The 23,938-nt window shown below is 36.6% G+C and overlaps 1 protein-coding gene across 1 annotated transcript in view; it reads right to left on the bottom strand.

Annotated features, from left to right (window-relative positions):
• Positions 1 to 18,588, bottom strand: part of jeb (jelly belly) — a 68,505-nt gene extending 49,917 nt beyond the window's left edge. Inside the window, exon 1 of the mRNA XM_066284837.1 lies at positions 18,170 to 18,588. Within this exon, the coding sequence (XP_066140934.1) occupies positions 18,170 to 18,410 (241 nt within the window). The 5' untranslated portion in view covers positions 18,411 to 18,588. The remainder of the gene's footprint in view (positions 1 to 18,169) is intronic.
• Between the last annotated feature and the right edge of the window lie 5,350 nt (positions 18,589 to 23,938).

Below are 23,938 nucleotides of genomic sequence, written 5' to 3'. Positions count from 1 at the left end.
GGTAAGAAATGATTAATCGCCCTCCAAGGATGTTGTCGCCTCAAGACGACACAGTTTCCTTTTATCATGAAAGTCGCTCGATTCTCAAGGCAAATACAACTTGTTTCTTTTTGCTTCTCCCTTTTTAATTAGCAACAAGGAAGCTACTCCATCGCACAATGGTATTGTAACATTTCCAAAGATTCAAGTATCGGTACTGCGAAATCTCAATAGGACCGTAATGGGGCCGACCTTGTGCCCTAGGGGGTGGAACGTTTCTTAGAAATAGCGTCACCACAACCTGTTCGAAGAATGTCAACATCGACGACTGCTATTGTTTCGCATCATTTTGACGTGAAGAGGAGAACGTCATCCGAGGAACGACGTCATAAGACCCTGTCAAACCAGCATCGACATCTATCAATATAATCAACTCAGCTCATTTTGACATCTTTCCACGACGAATGTTTTGCTCTCCACGGTATAAAATCGGCCCCCTGTTTGTATAATGGGACGAATTACCTTCGAGTTGAATGATTGCAATCCTATCCCAACAAACTGTGAGATTTGCCAACTCCGTTATAATTTTTTCGTTGCACTGTACTATTAATTGCTTCTACCATACCTCAGAATAGACACGATAAACGGTTTTTAACGGACGCCGGCCGCTAATTAATTAAAAAAACAAATGAAACATACATTGTTTCGTTATAGTCTATTTTTATCAGTCAGTTGTAGGGATAATTCCTAATAGTTTTCATATCTACTCGTATATTTATAGCATGTAATGCTGTTGTTTTCTGTGTAACCGTTTTCACGAATTTAGGTAACTGCGTTGTAAAAAGTGTCGCAATTACTGCGTGAGGTAATCTGCCCCTCTGGGAGCAAATAGGCATTTTATTGGTTGCTTCATGTTATGACAGTTTGAGTGCCGGAGATGCCTCATTTGCACTATGATCGTTCGGCTTTTTCCATTATATTTTCCATCTGCTGTCTGGATTCATTTTCTGCCTCTCAATCCTTCGAGGTATGGATCTCAATCACGCCTTCAAAACATTCACCAACATCCAAGATTAAGCGCCCGAACAAAACTCACAAAACAACATCATGAACCGGCTATATTCTCCAGAAACAAAAAAACCGTTCTACTGAATTTCGCTTAATTCAACCTACCGTTATGAAATCGGCATAAATTTGTTTCAAAAATGCCTTCTTCGAGTGAAGAAAAATGAAAAGTGCTTGGAATTTTACAGGCGGCAACAAATTATATTCCTCATTTTTTTCCAGATGATTCTTCCATTTCACGAGGGGTGATAGGAGAAGACAGTAACGCATCTATTAGTGAGGCTGGGAAGTCTCGGAAAACATAAATAACCCCGGTCCACTCCGTTTCAAATAATGGAAGCAATATGTTGGCCGGCACGAACACCAGATCTGTCCCCATTTGATTATTATTTAAGGCTATGATAAATTAAGCAGCAAAGAAACAACTTTACAATTTTCAGGACTAAAACAACGAGAAGCTGAGAAAAAAGTTATCAAAAATTCCAAATTTTCCAAACGTTTATGAAAGTCATTGAAAATTGTCAAATTTGAAATCGGAACTTTCTCGAATGGCGCAACTTTTCCCCACTTCAACCGGCTTCCCACCTTTTATGATTACTAAGATTCTCATATTTGCTCTAGAAATGGACAATAACTGTTTGTAGTGCAAGCAGGAATTTTTTTTCACAAAATACTATTTTTGAATCGTGTGCCACGGAAAGCTACCTGTTACGTGTCCCATAAAAGCAGAATTCATTTAATGTGTTGCCATGATCGATAGCGAAAGCGGCAAGGATGGGCACCCATGAGGATTCCATGCTTCTAGGAAATGTTTGAATGGTTGTTTGGAGAATTCATTACTGCTGCTACACGACATGTTTAAATAAACTACAACTTAATAAAGCCAATTCCCCATTGATTACTCGAAGATTGACGTATTAACGTTTACGTAGAAGAAACGAGGGCCATTGTTTGTCGCTGAGGGCTGATTGTGACCGTGAACGTTTTCATTACGATTCTTCCAGTTGGTAATCAAAGACCAGAAGTAATTTATTACCCTGTTCCATTGACAGTCTTATTAATTCAAGAGGTTTTAAAAATAACTGTCTATTGAAGCAAGCCTCATTTTTCCACTCAATAATTCAACCACAGTTATTAAGCAAATTGATGGGTTACATGATATGTTATGCTTTTCTAATAAAACAACCACATCGGCGATTAATGAAAGTCATGTGACGTAAAAGGGGCTATTGTGGAAAACTACCTTCAGAGGAATTTTTCGCTCGAACCTTGCCCAGCAGTATTGGTGGATCTAATGCGCAAAATAAGTAAAAAAAATGTTCGCAGTTCCCAATCTCACCGCTAGGTTGCGCTATTTTTTCCTATTGCTGCCGTGAAAAAACACATCAATAACATAACCTGAAAACGGCAGAGTCTGTGAGAACAAATCACGTAATGGACACGAACAGAACACACAGCAGTTCGCGCGCTTGACACATTCTTAACTCCTATAAAGCAAATCTAAGTTTTTTCCGGAAATCTCCCTTAAGAGCATATTGCCTAGTAAAGCAGGTACTCAAATTGATTTTCCTTAATCATTACTTAATTTAAAAAAATAATAAAAATTTGGTATCTTGTAGACATTTATAGTGAGCTGAAGCGCACATGTGCAAAAATAATATATCTTGTTGTCCCAATAGTGGCTTGCCTACCTGAACTAAACAAGTTTAGTAAAATATTAAATAAATTGTTTCTAAACTAGTCGTCCGGTTTGAAACAAGAGTTCTTTTTAGTTTATTTAGCACGAAACGTCCTGAAGTTGCCATAGTGGTGTTTTTTCCTTACTTTTTCAACCCTCTCTCCAATTTTTCAGTGACGTACCGATAAGCAAGCCACTGGCGGCCCAATTTAAAGGTCTCGAGGGGACTTTCCGAAACAATTATGATAAGATTTTATTCACAACTTGACTGAGACACTTAGTATAAATAATTTAACATCTCTAACTCCTTTATGGTACGCCACTGAGCGCCCATTTCCTCAAATTTACATTTCTTGGGGAATTAAAAAAAAAGTATTGAAATGTTTTCATATCTTCAACAACTGTTTTTGAAGCTATTTGCAAAAACACATAAAAAACATTTAAGAGCATTTTGTGCTAATGTGGCGTGTACGTAATTGCAATTTCTTTCCGGGTGCTTCAAAGAGAATTAATCAATTCTTATTGCTCCCATGTTGACCAACAGTTCCCTCGATTTACCACCTTTGACTGACTTGTTTACCACGTTTTACTTGCATCAGTCTAAGCAACACAGTTTACTAAATTGACGCTTTTCATCGGCTAAATTTAAGCCGGCAACGTTTACAATGAAAAGGCAGAAAGCATGAAAAATTACGAAACTTTTCAGATATCTGGACTGACGATGATGCCGTGAATCTCGCAGATCTCCATGACAACTTTTACTATTTGCATTTATATGCGAAAGCAGATTTTTGCGTTTTCATTCAAGTCAAATATTTATAATACGCAAATCCAAATGGAAATGCTGATGTTAGCTTAGCCCGATGTTGCCATTAGAGCAAATTATAGTTCCATGAATAGGGAATGCCTGGATTGATCGAGGTAGTGTTAGTCGGAAGTGAAACTGATCCTGCATAACCAAAACGCCAATTTCGAATCTGGAGTTCGGATTGTTTGAATGTGCTGACTTTGATCGAATCATATACGGGGTCGGTTTTTTTCAAGTGTAAAAGTCAATGTCTCGACAATTATCGCGACAATGGAAAAATCCGAAAACACCTCTAGATTAATACGAGGGGGGAAATGATGGAGGATGTGATGAATTCACTGCCCTCTACCAAATGCACCTCAACCTCCAAACGTTTTTTTTTTTTTTTTATACAAAGGACGTGATTGCGACATGCCATCGGAAAGCATTTTCAATAAGCTTTTCAATGGTATTAAATTATCTGAAGTTCCGCCCCTAAACGACTCCGATAATGAATAAAATGTAAAATCCATGAGTAAGACACTCAAGCGAATATTCATATTAATATATATTATACATTAATTCGAAATTTGATTCTAATTACATTAAGGCTTAAGATTTGGTGCTCAATATTCATGATTTTTTACAACAAGCGTTCGAAACGTTCTCCGTTATTTTCGAATATGGTGTATTCAGTTGCGAAATGGATTAATATGGCTTTTATTTATGGTGCTGAGAAACTTCTTTTACGAACCATTAATCCTTCCCACATAAGGCAATTAATACGGAAATTTGTTGAAAATGGTTCTGTGGCCAATCAAAGAAGGAATCAACTTAGGAAGTAAATGAGCTTGCTCAAATCGAAATTCCCGGACAATTTGCCCAAAACCCATCATTGCCTGTCCGTCAAGCATCTACTTTGATTGAACTGTCAACAGCGTCGGTTCTAAAAGTTTTATAATTACAAAAATTTTGTCTATGCAAAACTCAACTTCATCAGGAATTTAATCAAAATGGTCTAGACCGACAAACTGAATATTGCAAAATGATGCAAGCTTTGATTATCAACCAACACCGACTACTGGTAAACATTTGCTTCAGTGAGGAGTGCGCCTTTTCCCGAATAGCACTTTAAATAGCGACACATTGTAGAATCTCGAATGATTCAACCTCTCATGTTAAGAGAGAACGAAGCACTCAATACTCACAAAAACTGAATGTTTGGGCTGGGATCCTTAGAGATCCTATCACAAGACCTCTGTTTACTGGCGATGATTTGAACAGGGAAATATACCGTGATCTTTTAGAAAATGTTATTGAATCATCGATAATTCATGAGCTAGACAATCAGCAAGATGAATGCAACGAACTTCAATTGGATGAAAGTTTTCTAAGATTTCAACAAGACACATTTTATTTTACCCGTCAGGCAATAGTTGGACAACAATTACCCAAGCAAGATGGATTGGAAGGAGAGGAACGATAGAAATCCCCCCTAGATCTCCCTATCTGACGCCCTTTGATTTTTTTTGTGGGATACATGAAATTTATAGTGTTCAAAACCCAATCAAAGACAATAAAAGAGTTAAAACTGCTTATTATGACTGAGTATTTTACAATTCCTAAGAAACTTTTGTTGATGTGAGTCAATAATGTGAATATCGTGCGCTTAAATGGAAAATAATGAACATTTCCAACCCCTATTATAAAAAATTATTAATTTGAACGGTAAATCTTACGCTTTGATTCAATTCCAATAAAACTTTGAATTAATTGTCAGTTCTATTACTTATTGTTGATTGAAAACCATTTCATTCCACGCCTTACTCATGAATTTTGCATTTTAGGCATTGTCGGATACATTTGGGGGTGAATTCCAGAAACTTTGGTATCATTGAAGAGTTTACTGAAAATGCCTCTCGACGATATATCGCAACCATAACCGCACTATTAAAAAAAAGGACTTTGGGTGGCTGGGGTGCATTTGATAGAAGGTAGTGAGTTTATCATACCCTCAATAATTCCCAAGTATTATGGTAGACATGTTTTTGGATTTTTCCACTGTAGGCATAATTTTCAAAATATCAGCTTTGTTCTTTGAAAAAACCATCCTGTATATACATAGGTTATACAGGTTGCGGTATCTGGAGCTTAACCCCGAGGGTTTAGAAGGCTGTTAGCGGTTTCAAACTTTCAAAAATTGTAATGGCTTTCAGAAGCTTTCGCAACAACCTGCAGCCTCCGAAAAGTAAGTTACCAGATGCTAAAACTTAAGCTCCAGAAAGGGAGACCCTGTATAGCTATAGAAAGCATATAGTGCATTCATGTTATGTGGCATGGATGCCCGTATATGCAGCTCGTTGGAAAAGTTTATCTCTAGAAAAGATGCATCCAAAACAACTTCTTCAATTCTCCATGAAACTCCGCTATCACCTGAAAATTTCCTTTAAACACTGCCTCATGTATTGGAACCGATCGATTTAAATAACCTCGCGATACCGCACATAACTCAGAACCAGAGGTTGCCAAGAGGTTCTGTGGAAATGCAAAAACGATTGTGGAGGCGAGCTGGATAAGCTGGAAGTTTGTATAATGGATCTAAAATCCATCAAAGCTCTTATCACTCGATTCCCGAAAATTGTCACATTTACTTTGTCCTTTACAGGATCCTGTTAGTATTTTCGGTATACGGAATATTATGAAAAAATATTTAGTGTTCTGTAGATTGACGTAATGATGAGCTTGAAACTCGTTCACGAGTAATCTCTCGTTGTCCGGCCTCGACCGGTCGGTTTTCCAAGCAGTAGCCCTTTGGGAGTGCCCTTCGGACCTGCTCTTGAGGCAACTGACCAAAATTCACAATCTACCTGCATTGAGGAGAGATGTATGTTTCAGGACTGTTTTCGAAACTGAATAGTTGTAATTAAGCCGTTTCTAGTAATCGACATACTTTCTTAACGAATGCAAAGTTCTGGTTTACCCTCAATTAAGCACATATTTGAATTGGAACTTTATAGGTGTTGTTCCCACAATTTGTCGCTGAATGCAAATATGCATTATATGCGTACAATAATTGCTGTATTTGGGCGTGGGCCACATGAAACGTTTATTTGTAGGCACACCAGAGCTTTGGTTGCGAAAATTAACATCACGTTTCATGGAGGATTTAAATGGAAATCAAATTAGCATTGTTACTTTATTTCAGTGTTAATTTAATTTAAAGTTTTATCTAATATTCATTAAATGTAATTCGGTACAGAGCTAACAGTTGGTAGTTCGTTATTTCACGGAAAAACCAACAGAAATTTTTATGGAATTGTTTATGATCAGCAATTGGCATATTTTGCGAGTGGCCACAATTTCATGCTATAAATGCGAGCTAATAAACTGAAATACAAATCGAACGAACAAATATTGATTTCAAATCGTTTAGAATTTAATTTTAAAATTATTAAGGTCCTGTAAACTTATATGAATACTAAAAGAAATCGCGCCAGGATCTGGACATCTCTCGTTTAACTCTAGTTTAAGATCATTTAAGATCACGCAACAACTCGAAGAGGTCCAGCCCCATAGACCCACCACATGGTCTTTCAACTTAAGTCTATCCTCCAGAGTAGGCCTCAGGGACCAGATGGGTCACATATGTAACCGCAAGACCATTAAAGACCCTGTGAGACACACAGCAGTTTAAGTATTCTCACCCACCACATGGCTCTCAAACTTCCGCATGTGGTCGTGAGTAGGCCCCAGAGGTCTGTTTTCCACAGAAGTTTAACAGGATTAGCCGCAAGGTACACATCATCATCGTCCCATCTGAACCTCAGAACATCCAAATTTGCTTTGAGGGGGACATCGAATGGTAGTGGTCTGGAGTCACTCCATGGTTTAATAGAACCAAAGTTGCTCTTCACCACAGGCTTTAGATGGCCAGCATCGGTCATAAGACACATGTCTAAATCCGAGAGCAGAGGTTGTGGGGTCATCTGCAAACTTGGTGAAGATATGCTTAGACTCCAGGGTAGTGCCTTGAAACATTCTAGCGCTGCTCAAGTTTTGTCTAGGAGGTTTTATTTGCAGTCGTGAAAATATGAATAAAATTAAGTAGTTTTGTTCATTTGGACGAAATTCACAAAGAACATTAATCTCGAGATTCTGTAGTGGTATTTCTTGGTTAGCACAATCAAAGGTTTTGGTAACAGCACAAAATACAGCGTTGTTGATTACGGAACTGTAGTTTTGAAATCATGGGGAAGGTGCCTGTCCCAGTACCCCATAAGAGTTCCACAGATGTTTCCTAGTAACGCATTGTCCATTATCGATTGATGCCTTAATAGCGGTCCGAACGGCACGCATCTCTGGTCAAGCTTGGACCAAATCATCTTCGAAATTAGCCAAAACATAAAGTCCATTATCGTTCTGCATTTAACTCGTCTTCGATAGTCTTCTTGCGAGGCTAAAACGATTGCTCAAAGAAACTGCAGTAACGTTTTCCTTTATGCTGGACAGAGCACAATTTTTCCTGTTAGAAGGTTGTTTTGTTTACGGAGATGAACATCAATGCTGTAAATAGAGCTGGAGAGCAAACTGCATAAGGAATTTATGCTTTGTTCGTCTAAAGCTGAATCCACGAAACCCAAAACGCATTTCCTTTGCAAAGTATTCTTTTCAATGGCAGACACGTCGCATTAACTTTAAAAGTTTATCCATTATTTTTTATTAAGGCTGTCTCGGCGACAACTTCTTACTTTATGCAGTATGTAGATACCCAAGAGGACATTATATTGTAAAATATGTCTGTTTTCTTAAGCTTTGTGTTAGATATATTTACATTTACCTTACAGAAGTGGGGATAGAGGAACTTGTTTAGATACTCACAAACTTCTGCATTCGAGATTCATGACAGCCCTTAGGGATTCATCACATAAGTTTTTGTCTTTATTTTTATAGAGGGCCTTCATCAGTTTTATTGCGGAAAAATTCAATTTCAGATTTCAAATAAAGGAAGTAAAGTTTAGAAGCGACTAAAGTTTAAAATACCCACGCATAAAATTCATTTTATTGGACGTTGAATAAGGGACAGAAAATTCGATTACGTCCATCTCGCATAGGATTGAATATCGAATACTCTGGCAATGGTCTTGGACATCCGACGAAAGGGCAGTTGAGAAGTTAACGGAAAACAGACATCCTTAAATTTTCACATTCCTTCGTTTCTAAATAAACTCGCGAATTAACCTTTCCAGAAGAGGACTATTTGGGAAATTTTGATGCAGATTCAATTCATATACTAGAAGAAATTGGCCTATATTATCACGCAGTGAGGGACCCTGCAAAAAACATAAATATCACCCGTTTCATTCGATTTCCAGCAATGGAGCCGTTACCTTGGCCGGCACGTTCACCAGATCTCTCCCCACTCGATTATTGTTTGCGGGCAACTATGACACACCTCATTTATAAATCTGTCCCCATAGATATTAATGAACTCTTGTAGTGGAAAGCGAACGTAACGTAACGCAAAAAAGACGCATGTTGTGCAACTTTTTATCAACGACTTACTTATTGCGTTGATTTATAAAGCTCCTCTGTGTGTTTGAACTCGTTTAAATTTCTTATGCAGCGTCCTGCAATCGTGGGCAGCGTTCGATTGCTCGAGAACTCTTGAGGTTGAGGAGTTACAGTATGTAAGAACCAATCTTAGGAAAAACTTTTACATATACTGAGCGATTCAAAAAAATTGTCTATAATAATAATAATAATAATAACAATAATAATAATAATAACAATAATAATAATAATAACAATAATAATAATAATAATTGTTTCTGATTTTGAGCTAACAGCTGTCAAAGGTTGTTTCTATAAGTTATTGGATGGTGTTCAAAAGTGCTAATAATTTGTTAGTTATGCGGGGGTTTGAAGAAAAAATTGAGCTTCTATTAATTTTAACTCAAACAAGTCGAAACTATCATACTATCGGAAGGTTGTCTAATCACAGCTTTTTTGTTATTTTTCATTTAACTATTATTATTATAAATTAGATTGAATATCATATTATTTTTTTATTTCCCATTATCGAAAAAGTTTTTTATTGATTATTCACTATGAAACTAAATTTTTATTACATTTTTTACATTTATTTGTTTGAATTTATAGTTATTTTTATCAAAAACTAATCCATCGGGGGGAACGTTTTGAAAACAATGCACATCAAAAATGTTCAAAATGCGAAAGTTCAAGATGGCGCCCATAGGAAAGAACCAAGATGATGGTGGTTGGTGAAATGCAAAACGTCAGATTTCAAGTATGACGTCGCCACGTTGCAACCTCAAATAAAAATATGTTAATTGGATTTGTTTTCAAATTAATTTAATTTGAGCTCAAATCTAAACGTTTCTGAGTTTACGAATTAAGCTTACCAGAATTATTTCGGAATTTTCATGAAGATTCTTGTAATGTCAGTTCCCTCTGCGGAAACGCGAAAAGATCCAAATTTAGACTACACCCCGTAGGAAATGAATTTCCAGTAAAATTTCATTCTTTCTGTTTTGGCATTGCAAACCATAACAGAATTAACTTACCCCAGCGATGTGTTTGAAGGAAAACAGTATTCATTGCGATGAGAAAATGGGATTAGCCGATGAACACTTAAATCGCCTACGCGAAAAGGGGGAACTGTCAGTATAACGAAACAAAATGAAATTGTTTCCTTTTTATATGGTTCCGGTTTTCCTAGAAGAGCTCATCAGCCTGAAAAGGTCAATTAACTCACTGTGTATTCTTTGAAAAACGGTTCAAAGGAGGTTTAATGTTTATTGCTATTGTGAAATTAATATTAATTTACAAAAAGTGAAAGTTGCAGATCACATTAAGGGGAACGTGGATCAAAAGACTTACAGACATGAGACGCAAAATTCCTCTTTCGAATTTGGGCTTTCAATCCGGAACTTGTAGCTATCAGTTTTAATGTTGCCCGGAAGTACCGTGTGATACGTCACACTGCTTTGAAGCCGTGTGACCGCACACAAACGTGCAATTGTTTTCAACCAATATGGCGTCCCACGGCTGTCTTCGGGAAAAATGCAAAAAAACTCGGTATCGATACGTCATGCAAGTGATTCACAATTGTTTGTTGGCAGGAGGAATGGCATTCCAAGGCCACCTTTGGCGAAAATGCCAAAATGATTCCACGTTAAGAGAGAATACGCCGAGAAGAATTTATTAGTGAAATATTACGGTTTAAGTGTCGGAACATGATAGACTGTGTTCAAAAAAATTTAATAAGAAGTAAAGAATCTCAAATCACTTACTAAAAGAAACGTTCACAATGTAGTAAGTTATTTCTTTGATGAATATGCTTATCTCTTCATCTACTAATTTCGGGCCAGGTCTGTTGGACTGTTAGGGCCGAGAAAGGACCGGGCTCATTTTACTCGCCATAAAACCCACCTGCCGATACAACAAAAAAAAATTACCACCGCCTCCAAAAATTGGAGGCAAAAAAGCAGCGAAACAATAATTCCAGATAACATATCTATGGACTTTGTCAAGGACTCTCCCCGAAAAATGAGAAAAACCTACAACCTTTATATATGATAATTTTTATATTCTCATAAATAAAATAAATGCTGAAGTGGGCCTATTTGTATTGAAAAACCCTGTGTTAAGAACTTCTTCAATGAAAGACAGGCGAGCGTTCTAAAGGGAAGAGGCGTTATTGGGGACATCAAGGGCAGTAGTTTGAAGCTCACCCTCCCAAGATAGAGTACAACCAACATCGCCTTTCAAAGTTATCTTTCGGTTGAAGTGTTATCAAATTATTTCAGTGAGAGTGAGACGCCACTGGGGCTCCTTCGCAAGAGAAACATTCGAGCTTTCTCGGGATCATCAAAATTAATCCACCTCATCATGGTGAAAATACACTGGTAGATTACTGGAAAATTTTAATAAATTTCCAACAGGGAAAAATGTTACACGTGTCCGTGTACCCGTCCCGTGTATTACCGGTCACCTGCTGCCGTTATTTACGTTATATAAGTCACTCATTCTGTCATTATTGAAGTTGACGGGCGAATTCCAAAATTTCCGGACAAATTCAATATGACCTCTGCGTCTTACATCAGAGTGAATAGTTCCCATCCTTGAGTTCGCGGAATAATTTCTGATGAAAACACGGTATTTTTTAATATGCAGTTTTAACCCATGTTTTGACACGTTATGACTCTAACCTAAACTATGATTAAAACAGAAAATAATCAACACCAAAAATTCTATGAAGATTTTAAACGAAACTAAGCAATTTGAGCATCATTCTAAAGAGTCCATCCCGGAAATTTAAACTCGTTTTATAAACTTTGAATAATCGTTTCTTAATTTACGTCTCGGAACAGGAGATGGAACTTCAGTTTAAAGCAGTTAGTCCAGAAGTTAATGCATCGCTTCAAGTTCAAAGTGATAAGGGACAGGAGTTCTTCTTTCATAATCCAATTACGGTTTAATATTTTTTTATTTCCCAAATCTAACCGCTGGAAGTTGGGTAATGGACGAAAAACAATCCCTCGTATTTCCAATCTATTAAAAATTCATTGACCATCAAAGACACATCCCCGCAATAATATGAAGCGAGATTGTCCCGAAAAAGTGCCCGTGAATGACGCGCGACAGCAAAAGCATGTTGGGAACTACACGTAGTTCTGACAATGTTCATTGTTGACTTACTTAAAAATCAATATCCAATAAATGAAATATGAGTCGAAACATATTTAGCCCTCTAAAAATAGGACGTTCCATTTCCATAGGTTTAGAGGGTTTACTTTCTCATTTCTATCGACCACATTAATAAATGTTGAGTTGGTAAACATTGAATGCCCACGCTGTTTAATGGTTACTCAAAGGAACTCATGTGTGATAACAAAATGAATAAATAATGCTGACGTTTGCACGCCCTAAAATCTAGGTAATTTCAGACCACAGCCACTCCATATTGGTTTAAGTTAACAGACCCTTGCGACACCGACCCTTGAGCCCTTTGATCATCTTCGTAAACCCTTTGATCTTGACAGGTGATACATACACGGGGAATCTTGATTACACATTGGATGCCAATATTCGGAATTACCTTCATTTCGTTTTCATTACTTGCTCCAGTCCAGCTGAAAGCTTCTGGTGATATTGAGAGCTCGTCGAGAAAAATATTCCTATGTAAGTAGACCTGACCCATTTTCAACAAATTCACACAAAAGCACTATTCCTCGCTAATGGAATATATCCTCGACTAAAGATAAAGAGACACATTAAGTTAAGGATTAAGAAAACTTTCGGAAATTAAACTACATTAGTGGCGCTTCCATTTAAGCCGGAAAAGGCAAAATATCCCTATTAAACCGTTCTTAAAGTTTCCACATTTGAGCATTTCTTTGATTAACCGCCCTTTCTGTTTGCCGCTTTAATCCCTAAAATACGTTGAGATAAATTCGTTGCCCTACTTGTATCTGAGCTGTAATAAGAGTGGGCGGGAAATATATACATGAGAGCATGCCAATATTGCTTTTAATAAAATGTTTTGTCATTCGAAGTCCGTTGAACTGTTTGTTACTTAAAACTCTAAAGATACAGAGCTGTTCGAAGAGGGAATGTGAGAACAATTTCAGAGGTTGCAAAAGTCGAAAGAAAAGTGGAAACTGTGGAAGAAGCGAGGAAAACTACGCAGTAAAATAAATGCCAAAAAGCAAAATTTAAACTCATGTAGTTAAGAGGTTGTGCAGTTGAATGAGACTAGAGAACACCTTCCCTACCGGCTGTAATTTCAAAGCGTCAGGTGTAATTAACTGTCACATGAAAAATGTCACTTATGATTGATAAAAAGTCAAACGCAATTCAGGAAACGCCAAATGTAAGTCAAAATAATCAAAGGTAATCAAAAATCTGTCAGAAGTAATTCAGCTGAACCAGCTGTCATTCGAAATTTCTAATTAATGTAATGCGGTGTGATTCAGAGAGCGTTAAGTGTAATTCTAAATACTGAGAAATAATTAAAAAACCGTCAGGTGTAATGCAGGTGAGACAAATGTAATTCGAAAAACGTCACTTTTAAATCAGAAAGTATTAAATGTAATTCATATAGCAAATAAAGTATAAACACAGGTGAGAGATAATGAACCTTCGTAATATTGCGGAATATATTACGCAGCAGTGTTCACCTGATACGCGTTGCTGTGTCAGTACTTCCGCGACAACCGCATGCATATTGTACCGGGTGTCTAGGTGACATAGGAGATTAACATGGAGAATCGATTTTAATTTTTTTGGACTTACACAGAATATCCAATCAAAAGACTTTTACATAGAAATCAGAATAGTCAAAACCGGTGATCATTCCGTTGTTTTCAATCTCCCAATTAGAGCCATTTTGGCTCAGAACATCACGAATTTAAAAAAGTTTAATGCCCCACGTCACCATTCCGATAACCCAAAATGGCCGACTTGTTTTACGTTGAAACATGGTTTAAGTAGTACCCGAAATTTAAGGTCTTTCAAAATTAAATTTATTGGAGTGTTGCAATTCCAGATCTAGTGGTTACTTATTGAGAAAAACCAATATAAATTTGCTGAAAAATGCAATACACACTCAGTTAAGTAGTACGTAAACAATGAGAAAACTTGTTTGTTCATAAGAAGTTTGTTTTCGATTTTGTGCTCACAAACAGTCTTCGGTTAAAAAAAAAAATGAAAAATAAATAAAAATAACGTACAACTCTTTGTGAGCACAAAATCGAAAACAAACTTCTTATTAACAAACAAGTTTTCTCATAGTTTACGTACCACTTAACTGAGTGTGTATTGCAGTTTTTACCAAATTTATACATATTTTTCTCAAAAAGTAATCGATAGATTTTTAATCACAAAAGATCATTAAATGCAGTATTGAGAGACCTTTCATTTGAAATGTCACTTGACCCGTGTTTTAATAAAAAAAAACGGATATTTTGAGCTATCGATGACGTAAACAACATTTAAAAAAATAAACTAATGTCGAAAGATAGTCGTTTTTTGTCCCATTTAACGATGATTTGATTTTTTTTTAATAATAATTAGTTTCCCCGCTCTTTGATAACTTTTGAATAATTTAAGGGCGCACAGTATATTTACATGAAGAGAGTAGTGGCGAGTCATCAATGGACCGAAACTTCCTTCAAGTGCGAACTTATTTTAAGATTTGGGCAGCATCCCAAGTCCGTTTTAATTCACGTAAATCCCAGTTTCTCGATAATTTCCTCGATTTTAAACGTGACTTTCCCGACTGTGGATACTTTAGTATTCTGCACACCGCATTGGAAACGGAAGACACTGACAACTTGGAAGCATTACAAATAGAAACGTCGTCTAAAACCTATAACGTGCCCAATAAAAGTATGAGTTTTGTGGTTGGCTCCGGTATTGGATGACGTATCGTCAAGAATGTTCAGAGGGGAGGAAAACCTCCACCCTTAACCCCCCTCCCCTTCTCCACCTCCTTTGCAACTGGACCGTAATAAGTGAAAGACTGACGTGAATGAATGGTCGTGCCACAGTTGCGATGAGCAAAAATTAGTTTTAAAGCCTCCCTGATTTGCTTGTTTATCATTTAAAAAAATGGAAAAAAAATTGATTATACGAATGCCGCGTATGGACGAAGCGTTTTTGGGTTTTGGGTCTCTTAATTATTCTCTCGGTCTCTTTTGACCGCATTCTCCCTAATATACATAATACGAGCATTTCCCTTTTATTCTGTTATACTTAGCTTAATGCTCTTGGAACGTAATTTTATGGCGGACACAATATCCACGACTCATCCGGATGTATAACCCGCCAAATACATGTACGGTTTCATGGAAGGGGCAGCACTAGAGCAACTTTAATTGGGTTTTTAAGGCCTTGGGGATTGTCATGTGAGTTACTAATTATGAAAAGGCCCATGTTCTATGTGTTGGACTATAAATAACGAAGAACGTGCGGTTTCAGGCAGACGATTCAAGTAACCTCTAGCTTCAATATTATGCAAGTTTTAAGATTCTCGTAGCCAAACGAGGTGGCAATGGGAGGAAAACGACAAATATTTAACTCCCCGGCCACTTAGAGCTTTCAACGATTCACTATCGAGAAAACAATAGTTCATAAATCTCATAGAATGGACTTACCCTCATTGACTTCCATTAAGGATAAAATGAACTTTATCTGTGAGTCCGAGGGTCATTGCTCAGGGCTCAGTTACCATGGGAAAAATGTTCTCTTATTAAAACAATAAGTTCGCTTTTCTCTACTCTCCTTCGATTCCCTCCTCTTCATCCATTAATAATTGATCCAATAACGTTCTGGTGATAAATAGAGGCAGATTTGATTTAAACAGCCGAGAAACCATCAATTTCGAGGACACTCTTTTCCACATTAGAGCTGACGTCGTCTTCTCGAGCTCGGACTCCCCTAAATGTTTCGGACAAGGGCGCACACAAATCGCTTTAAAAGCTATTTAGGCCTCGTTATACAGAACGAGTTTTTATATTGTTATGGAAGGGATCTCGGAAACTATCGAAGCTATGAAGTTGCTTTTTAAAAACTGGAATTTCTTCATTTTTTTTTTCCTGTGTGTTCGATTCCCAACAACATAGAGTTTGTGTAATACGATAATCAATTAATATAAACGATTGCATGGGCTCAATGTTTAACTTCAACCGTAAAACTAAAAAAATTGCTTTTTTTGCATTAAAAAAAATTATTTACTGCGCATTTCAGTAAAAATATTTTAAGGTTTTACCCCATATCTCAAGACAAAATCGATCTGATTGGTGTACGGTGTTAAAGTCGAATTTCTCTTCAACTTTCTTCTATTACCTTCTTTCCTTTTCCTGCTCCTCCTCCTTCTCGTCTCTCTTTTCTTCCAATCTTACCTAATTTTCCTAAAACTAATGATAACATAGCAAAGTTGCTTAAAAGGACTATCCCATCTAATTTGAGCTTTCGAGCAAACGCAAATAAATCAGAATCAGATTATGAGGAACCTTGATATCTCTTCTTAATGTATGCCTTAGAAGTAACGAGTATAAAAGCCTTAATGCCTAAATGTTTTAATTTTACAATTTTTATTTAACAATGGTTTTTTTATGTCATTCTTTTTGCCACTCGCATATTCGCTGTTATTGGGACTCGTCTAGACAAGATTGATGCACACACTCAACCTTGCATTGAGAAAAATCCTCTAAAGTCCTTGATAAATTCATCAATTTCAGTTACCTGAATTATAAAATCCATTCAAGAAAATAAATTTATATTATACCTACAAAACGTTTAAATATTTTTCCTAATTAGCTGCAATTTATTGTGTTGCGAAAACAGCAGTAACAAAGACGTTCGTACCAATAATAAATAATTTGATTAATCACAGCTGTAGTGATTAAAACGGTTAGCAATAGGTTAATATTGGTTAAAATTCTGCGAGTTGCAACTTCTGCGATGGTAGTTAAACTAACCTAATTTGTCCATAAACTGATGCGTTGAATTAAATTTAATGAGTTTTTTAAATTAATTTTCATCCATATCGAAGATATTTAATAATTTTGCCAATCGATCAAAATCGACTAATTGTTCAGCAATTTCATTAAAACTGAATGAAAAGTACGACGTTTTCGCGTTGTTTAGAGGTTATATAATTTAAAATGCATGCAGAAATAGCGGGCATGTGTAGGAAAATTTAGGTTTTAATCAGGACAATTTAAAAGGAATAAATAATAAAAAAATTAAGAAAAAAGGCTAAATTTTGATGACCTTAAATTCTTGATTGAATTGAAAAAAAAAATATTGTAAACATTACAGTTTTTTGTAATAGATTTTCAAGTACCAATCAAGATGATAGATGGAAAAAAACGCAATAAACCGTTAGTTCAGCAAAAACATTATTTTGTCAGTACAAATAATATTTCAAATCGAAAAAAACTAAGTGGGTCGTGTCTGGAGTGCGGGTTGGCTAAGAATATTCTGAGTGGGTGTCACAATCCTTTTATTATATGCGGGAGCCTCATCTCATTGGGACTAGCAGTTATATATTATGTGTTAGCCCACTTTAAGAGAAAAGACTAATTAGTCGAGGTTGAAATATTACAGCCCTCGTGGTAAACCGAAAGTGATGTTGATGATACGCAGTTCAGTAGACACGAAGTTCTCCATGAACCAGTAATTCTCATTTCTTCTATTAAAGATGTCATTGTATGTCACTTGGCTCTCATCTGATAAAATAATTTAAGGTATAAAATTTGTATAAAGTAATCAAAAACCATAGCATTGCTTAAGTCACTAAAGGATACTTCAGTGAATTTGTAATGAAAAAATAAAGCCGACGAAAAAAACTCATAAGGATCGTACTTAGAAAAAAGTTATGATGGTTTTTGACAAACGAAATATCATGGAATCACACTAAGACTATTAGGTTGAATTTCATAAAAACATTCAATGGAAATGTTATTTTAAATAACTCAAAAATATCAAATAATTTTCTAGATCTATTCGCATCGCGAGCTCCTCATCTTGGACTGTATGTACAAACTATTTTCAGACACCCTGTGTAACAGTTATCCTGCCATCACACACAACAAACTGTTAAAAAAATAAATATAAAATTAGCTGCTTACCTATCTGAGGTACATCATACTGACGTTGTCCTCTGGTGGAGCGCAACATGAGCTGCGAGTTGGCTAAAGACATCTGTGGAATGTGCTGTTGCAATTCGGGGAATTCGTCCGTCGAGGATGGTTGTTGTTGTTTCTGGTCCATGCGTTTCCTCCAATTCCGAATGTTATCTCTAAGGGGCTGCGGCGTGGCTACCACGCACACCACGCACAGTGCAGCTGCGGCGGCTAGCACGGTCTTCATGCCGCATACACACACACCCGCACCCTAAGCGAAGAAGAGACTCAAGTGATCATCCTGCCGACCCATGAGCGCGCGATAGTCACTTGTTGCTTGTTCTTGTTTGACTCCTTTCAGCCCCCGACGACTGGAGTGTTCTTTCTGTACTGTGGGATCCGGAGGATGGGTCCGTTAGCGGCGGGGTGACTATAACGACTAGCGCGGACTCGGACGAACGTCGTCGTTGAAATCTCAACCCTGCCGCCCACGCTACCCGGCCCCACCACGCCGCCGCGCCGCCACCTCCGCCACCCATTCACACAGCCGCCGATTCATCATGCAAATTTATGTCGCGCTCCCGAATTTATGAAAAATCTTCGAGAGTCTGTTGTTCGAATGATTCATCTTGAGCACTTTATTATATTCGATGGAAATAATGGAGATGTCGCGGAACTGTCTCGCGAATTTGCTCCCCCAACAAAACGAACTGCTCGCTGCGTTTCAAAATCAACAATTCATTGAGATACAGACGTGAACAAGGCTGACTGTTTATTGTTTTATCTCAATTTTGTGACTGTCGGAGTACTTTATCGTATTCGAGAAGTCTTATCCCAGATCAGATCGATAATTTGGGACGGAAAGGACATCGCGGGGAGTCGGGTAAACTGCGCAGAAAATAGTCAAAATGGCACATTTTTCAGACATTATTGAAAGCACATATTTCGGGAACGCTTAGGGGGGATTTTCGTCAAAACAATATGAATTCTGAAGGCCCCTTTTTTCAGACACTATGGGAATATGAAAACAGAAAACAGTTTTCTAACTTGACCCATTTTACCATCTTAGGTATTACCAAACGGGCAATATTTCTAACATAAATATTTCGAACATAAATATTTCAAACGTAAATATTTCAAACGTAAATATTTAGAAATTCGAGGAAGTCAGTAATACGGTAGGTGATTTATTTAAGGTTAGTACTACTTTACTATAGGAGTGTCCCGGTTCTATAGGGAGAAGAAGTTCGAAGGAAGAACCCTCCAGGGGGCTGACCGTGTCCAATCGAGCGATCCCGGAAGATGCTGATAACGCTGCATCTTTATTTAAAAACGTTTTAAGTTCTTTTATTGTGTGAGGGGGCCAATCATAATCTTTGCCTTCAGATATTCTCGGAAGAAAAAAATCACATACTACCGAATCGGGAGTGTAAAGTAGCCATGTTATGTAGTTATTCGTGCAAGGTCAACTGACAATTTTTTTATAAACTCTTTTACAACATAAATATGTTGATTCATTAAAAATTTATCCGTCACTCATTAGACACAAATATGTATTCAAATATTTTAATAAATCTGTCTCTAGTGCTGGATTTGCTCTATTATGTTTGCACGTTGTAGCAACGCAGCTAGAAAACTCCTCGTAAGGCTTTTTATTAGGAGCGTCGAAGCACCAACATGAGTTCATAATTTCCCATTCATTAAAAAAATATATCAAACTTTTTTGCATACTATTTGCAATAAAACCCGTCACGGTCTGGCCTGTAGGAGTTTCTGTATTATCCGGCGTCCCAGGAGCCAGACAGTAGGAGGATTGTATATATTTTATCTAGAGTTTGCAAAGCATGTGTACTCTTCTGGGACGTAATCCGTTGTAAAACAATATTGGTCACTTAAAATTTAATGAATTTAAAAAGCAATCTGCATCAAATATCCTTATTAGTGCATACCTGAGCCCACCCAAAGAGAGGAGTGTTATCGACTTAAGTTTATGGGAATTATAGAGATCATATAAGTGCATTTAATTTGCTAACAGATCTATTAGTGAATGAAAGAATTTAAGACAGAAGCAAGAATTCCAGGAAATCTACTGGAAAATATGGTATTTTTCCAGGGAAAATCCCTAAAAGTCAAGGAAAGGGATAGAGTCAATTACTATATTGTGGCACCAGTAAATAATCTAGGAATGAGAGCTTAAAGATCTATTTGCTAATATTTAGAAAGCATTGCTCAGAGGTCATAAGTTTTTTACAGTGCGTTTTAAGACTTTGTTAAGTCCTGAATCTACTCACATCGACGATGCACCGCCTTTTTTTTCCGCTTTTTTCCTTCTCAAAGGACAAATACGAATTTTTATTTTCATTTTTATTTAATTCACCATTTTCCACTCAATAAGTGCCAACCTTATTTGTTGAGCTCTTATCTCACTTAACAGAAAAACATGATAAATTGAGGTAATCGTACCTATATTCTTAATTAGTCCGCCCTGAAATTAGTTTTAAGGCACGCAACAGGAACTGTTTATAGATTTAAGATAATTTGGGGTCGGCTGCGCGCTAAAAATAACAAGAAAATTGCTTTAAAATTACCCCTATTTTAATTCCATAAAATATGCACAAATATTCGTGGCGGTGAACTACTTCAGCCTATAACGTAGAACCCAAAGTGTGCGTGTGCTTGTGTTTTGATATACAGAATGTTGCAAAAATGAGGAATGCTACTTCAAACACACGTTATACCCATCACTTTAAAATTCATAAAAGCGAAGTGACAAGAATCCTAAAATCTTCGAACTATAAAGCTCAACTGACTTCAACACATGTCGGCCACCCCGAATTCCGCTTTGAAACGTGCTGTATCATTTTAGAGCCTACACCTAAGTACACGTTTCGGTTATTTTTCTATCGAAACTTAAACCCCTTAACCTTACCCCAATAAAAATTTTCGTTTTAATACGCAGTTTTCAAATTTCTCCTTGAACAAAGGGATCATGGACGGGGCGCCCCAGGTTCTGGCACCCCCTGTAATAGCGTATTTCAGCACATTTATTTTCTTCAGACAATTTTTTTAAATTATTAATTGTGAGAAATTCGCCAAGTTGGGAACTACGAGAAGTTAGACTGCTCAGTTAGAACTTCAAATCACTGCCCTCGGTTTACCCAACGAGGTTGTAGTGTTAGAAAGAGAATGTTGAGATTAATTTTTCGGTTTATTTTATTGTCCTGATATTTAATGAGCCCAAATATAACTACTAATGTTTTTTTAATTCTTAAAGCGAAGATGAATACGCTGACATTGCATTGACCCTGACGAGAACGGACATTTAAACAGATCATTGTTCTTTTCTCAGTAGTAGGAGGTTTGTGCAAAGAATTAGCGGTATCAAAGGCGATAAATCAACATTTATACGACTACTGTCTTACGACCGAGATATATAAAAATGTAGGTCAGAATTTTGCAGACGCTGACATTTCTAGAATTGTTCTTGAGCGAAATTGGGTCAGTTACGCTAAGAATGCGGTACGTTTCGCTGTTAGAAACTCCATTTTTAATCGGGAAAATTCACATTAGTTCAAGTCAGAATAAGTTTATAATTTAGTTTTTGTGGCTGAGCGAACTTCTCACCTCTCTCTCAGTCGTTTTCCATGTCCAACGAGCGCAGTATCCCCAGAGTATTAAAATATGTATGATGTGTTGTCTATATGCTTCCCTAGTCTTCTAAGTCATGGTTGTGCGATACCATGGCAGTGTACATTATGAAGAAAGAGCCCTTGTTCCAGAGAAAAAGGGCAAGTACGAGGACCGCTAACTTGCACTTCTAGTTTTTTTCCAATAGATGTTTTTCTAATATGAAACAGGTTTTTGGACGTTTAAAGTTCACATAATAGACCACTGTAGCGAACGTTATCAAATATCTTGTTAATGTCCATAAATTATAATCTATATTCATAAAAAACATTTTTTAATTTTACTTTTAATGGAGTGTTTTCTGTTCTTGAAGTCCATATTAAATATCTTGAAATCAGAAGGACTTTTTTATGAGGAAAAAAATACGCATTTTATTGTACAATTCGATTTGTTTTTTTACTGAAGTATTTATTAATTTTTGTGGGTTTTTGTATATGTTTTCACAACGGATGAATTGTTTTTCCATTAAACAGGATAGGCAGGTTTTTTGTATGTTTCAATCGAGGGGGAAAATCATATTGAATGTATGAGCATAAAATTGCTTTTTCCTCGATAAAAACTTTTTTAACGTTACTATTTGACAATCAATCATTGAGTATAGAGAACTCAACATCCATACATCTCTTATTTAGAGCCTTGAAAAATAATCGGTACATGAGCGCCACGCTCCTCTGCATTTAAATGGGCACGGGCTCATTTGAGTGTGAGCGTGAACGTGGCTTGACCGCTCATATGAAATTAGTTTAAGAGTCCTACTACTGGAGAGTACATTTTCATAGCTTTTTTTCCTGCCACTCGAGAAAATAGAACTTATTTTATTAAAAAACAAATTTTAAACAGGTGTAAAAGGAGAAAATATTTTACAATACATGAGGCAGTAGGTGCGAATTTGACAAACGCCTTTGGCCATGAATTTGTATATTGTCTTGCTCATCCTTGTAATCAGTCGTGAGAATTTCGTTGGTATTTTGGCTTTTAAAGGTACATTTAGTAGACACTTTTTTTCTTTTATTTGCATCATAACTTACAGATGTATGATATACATTATGCTGTTACGGCTGGCGCGCGGCCGCTATAGATAAAAGAGAAAACCAAAAAAAAGTTTACCATGCTCGGCCGAGTGATTTACTGTTTTTTTTATATGTCTCGAATATTCTGGTATGTTTGTTTATGTTAATGTTTGCATGTTAATGTAAGGAAAGTGTAGAATCATCGAGTGTCGAGGATATTTAGCAATACTATGCAACTCAAAATGAACCCCTCCCTCCCACCTCTTAACTTGCTAACAAATTATTATTTTTCAAAAATTTAAAAGCAATATGGAATAAGAGAAAAAAATTCTTTTCACTTTTTTTGAAAATATTGCTTACGTCAACGACAGCCCAAAATGGACGATTTTTTATAATGAAACAAAAGTGAAGTGATACCTCGAACTAAAATAACTTCAAAACTACATTCAATTGTGTATTGCCATCTGAATTCTATTAATACATTTTTGAGAAAAACAGATTAAAGACAAACTCAATTAAATAGTACGTAAACAATGAAAAAACTTGTTTGTTGATAGGAAATTAGTTTCTTTCCGACTTTGTGCTCGCAGTCTTTTACAAAATAAATAAGTAAAAATAACTAGATAATACACGGCAATTAACTAGCAACAATAGATGGATTTTTTGTTCTATTTAATGCTGCTTTTGAATTTGAAAAAAAAAAAAAATTATGTTAACGGAGGGGGCAATTTAGAGCCGCACGGTATAAGGATGCTGCCATTTGGAGTGATTCGGTCTAAAACTAGTAAAGTTACAATAATAAAGTAATTGTAATAAACAATAGTAAAGAGTTTATTTTTCGAGTTTACACTGAAAGTGAGCATACTGAAACCATTCGAATTTCAAATCTAGAAGAAGAACAAAAGCTACTCATGAAAGAACAGAGGAGGCAGCAGAAGGTTCCCAATTTCGTTAAATTTTCGCTACATTTACCATACTCTTACAAGAATCAATTAAATTTTGAAAAACACGCTCTTACCCGCTCTGCAGTTAATTGCTTTGTCAATATCGCCTCCGGTCCAGTCGTGAGGAGTTCCAA

The sequence above is a fragment of the Euwallacea fornicatus genome, chromosome 8 (assembly GCF_040115645.1).
Source record: "Euwallacea fornicatus isolate EFF26 chromosome 8, ASM4011564v1, whole genome shotgun sequence".
Lineage (NCBI taxonomy): Eukaryota > Metazoa > Arthropoda > Insecta > Coleoptera > Curculionidae > Euwallacea > Euwallacea fornicatus.
The sequence above is the reverse complement of the archived record's forward strand: the minus strand, read 5'-3'. Positions and strand labels throughout refer to the sequence as shown.